Source organism: Suricata suricatta, chromosome 3 (genome assembly GCF_006229205.1).
Source record: "Suricata suricatta isolate VVHF042 chromosome 3, meerkat_22Aug2017_6uvM2_HiC, whole genome shotgun sequence".
NCBI lineage: Eukaryota > Metazoa > Chordata > Mammalia > Carnivora > Herpestidae > Suricata > Suricata suricatta.
Genome location: NC_043702.1, coordinates 146,962,550 through 146,964,523, shown reverse-complemented (window position 1 = coordinate 146,964,523; position 1,974 = coordinate 146,962,550). Strand labels below are relative to the sequence as shown.

The 1,974-nt window shown below is 58.8% G+C and overlaps 1 protein-coding gene across 1 annotated transcript in view; it reads right to left on the bottom strand.

The window, feature by feature from the left end:
* Positions 1 to 516: 516 nt before the first annotated feature.
* Positions 517 to 1,974, bottom strand: part of GPR25 (G protein-coupled receptor 25) — a 2,079-nt gene continuing 621 nt past the window's right edge. The window contains exon 2 of the mRNA XM_029935426.1: positions 517 to 1,974. This exon is cut by the window's right edge and continues 65 nt beyond it. Within this exon, the coding sequence (XP_029791286.1) occupies positions 1,352 to 1,974 (623 nt within the window). The 3' untranslated portion in view covers positions 517 to 1,351.

Below are 1,974 nucleotides of genomic sequence, written 5' to 3'. Positions count from 1 at the left end.
GGGGGGGGGGGGGTCTGGCGGGGAGGTGGTTTTTAAGAATGGCGCTCCTTTCCCTGCACTGACTGGCAATTCTTTCCACCAAATCCTCTTAAACCAAAAGTATACACACCAGGTTTCCAAACCCTCCAGAAACCTCGAAGGGTAAGTTATAGAGTCAGAAAATGGATAATCTCAAAAAGGATAGGAAAACAATGCCCAATACATACTCAAAACCTCAGTGACAGATATCCTCTTTGAGGTGACACCTGGCTGGCTGATGCCCTTTAATCTTTTTTTCTCTTTAATCTTCAAAATGTGAAACGTCCTTTAAAATAATAAGAGTAAATGATTTGCTACCTTTCTGTGGGATTACTGCACCCACGGAGGTACAGGTCCCTGACCTCACACCAAAGTCTGATCATCCTGAGGTCAGCCTCAGCTACTAGCTTGAATTTTGTCTGACGCAGTATTGGATTTGCCTCCTGACGCTCATTTCACCCCCATGGCTCAAGTTAAAAAAAAAAAAAGACACGATTGTCAAATACAGGCTGGAAACAGTATTTATTGAGAAAGGTGAACAGATGCAAAAGATTCCGGTGTCTGGAATTCCGGTGTCTGGTGATAGGGAATCTGGCAAACAGTTTCAGAAGCTTCTGTCCAGCGGAAAGGGCTGAGATACTTTCCAGGGTGAGTCTTTCAGCTTCATGGGAATGTGGAGAAGATACAGAACCAGGGCAGGCCAAGCACTTGTGGGGAAATTGTCAAGAGGGATACACTGGACAGCTCAGGGCTGGTTCCCATGGCTTTGGTGAGCTTTGAAAATGAAAGTCTGAACTGATAGTGACTAGTGATACAGCAAAGACAGCTACAAAGATGACTAAATGCCAAAGGGCTGTCGATTCCCATAGTCTATAGAAATTTTGGAGAATGAGAGGGCCAGTAGCTATTGCAGGGGTTCAGAGAAAGCATAGCCGGAGACTACAGCAGCTCTTGGGGGCGGGGATGGGTCTGGGTTTTGTATTCTGGCCAGTGTTACTCCCGACGGGGCAGAGAGGGAAACCCACTTATACTTGGCGAACTTGTGGGTGCAGACTGCTGTCCGCACCGTCTCATAGGGCCTTTATTGGACTGGAAAAAATGAGGCCCCCTGCCCACTGGGCTGAGGGAACAGCTGGTCTCAGCAGACCGGTTTGGGGGCGGGGGTGGGAGAGTTCAAAAGGCGCCGAGGTTCTGAGAAAGCTAAGGGAGGAGAGCCTGGGAGTCCAGGCAGTGCCGGCTGCGGCGGCGGCCCGGGGCGGGCAGAGAAGGCGCGTCCGGGGGAATCCGGCGCCCAGCCCCGGGGGGCCTCCCTCCCCCGCGGGCTCCGGGGCCGCTACAGCACCACCGAACCCCCTTTCGCCGTCCGCGCTCGCTCCCGGCTGCCGGCGGGGCTCCGGAACACTGAGCTGTCGTCCCTGGAGAGCGAGGACGCCGAGCTGCCCCTGCGCGCCGGTTGGTGGGCGCGCCTGCAGAGCCCGCGCCACGCCCGGGCGCGGAACGAGCGGTCCAGCAGCAGGTAGATGAGCGGGTTGGCGCAGCTGTTGACGAAGGCCAGGCAGGTGGCGATGCTGAGGCCCCAGCGCAGCGCCAGCAGCAGGCCGCAGGGCAGCGGCAGCGCCCCCAGGCGCGCCAGGTGGAAGACGGCCCGCAGGGCGCCGAAGGGCAGCCAGGAGCCCACGAACGCGCCCTCGACGGCGAAGATGATGCGCAGCGAGTTCCTCCGGGCCCGGCCCAGGTGCGGCGGCCTGCGCAGGCGGCACGAGATGCGGCAGTAGCAGACCAGGGTGACGCCCAGGGGCAGCACGCACGTGAGCAGCAGCACCAGCAGGCTCAGGCCCTGGAAGGCGTCGGAGGGCGCCTCCCCGCACTGGCTGCCGCCGCCGTCGGGGAGGGGCCGTAGCCCCCGGTAGGCCAGGGAGGGCAGGCCGGCCAGGAGCGCCACGGCCCACACGCCGC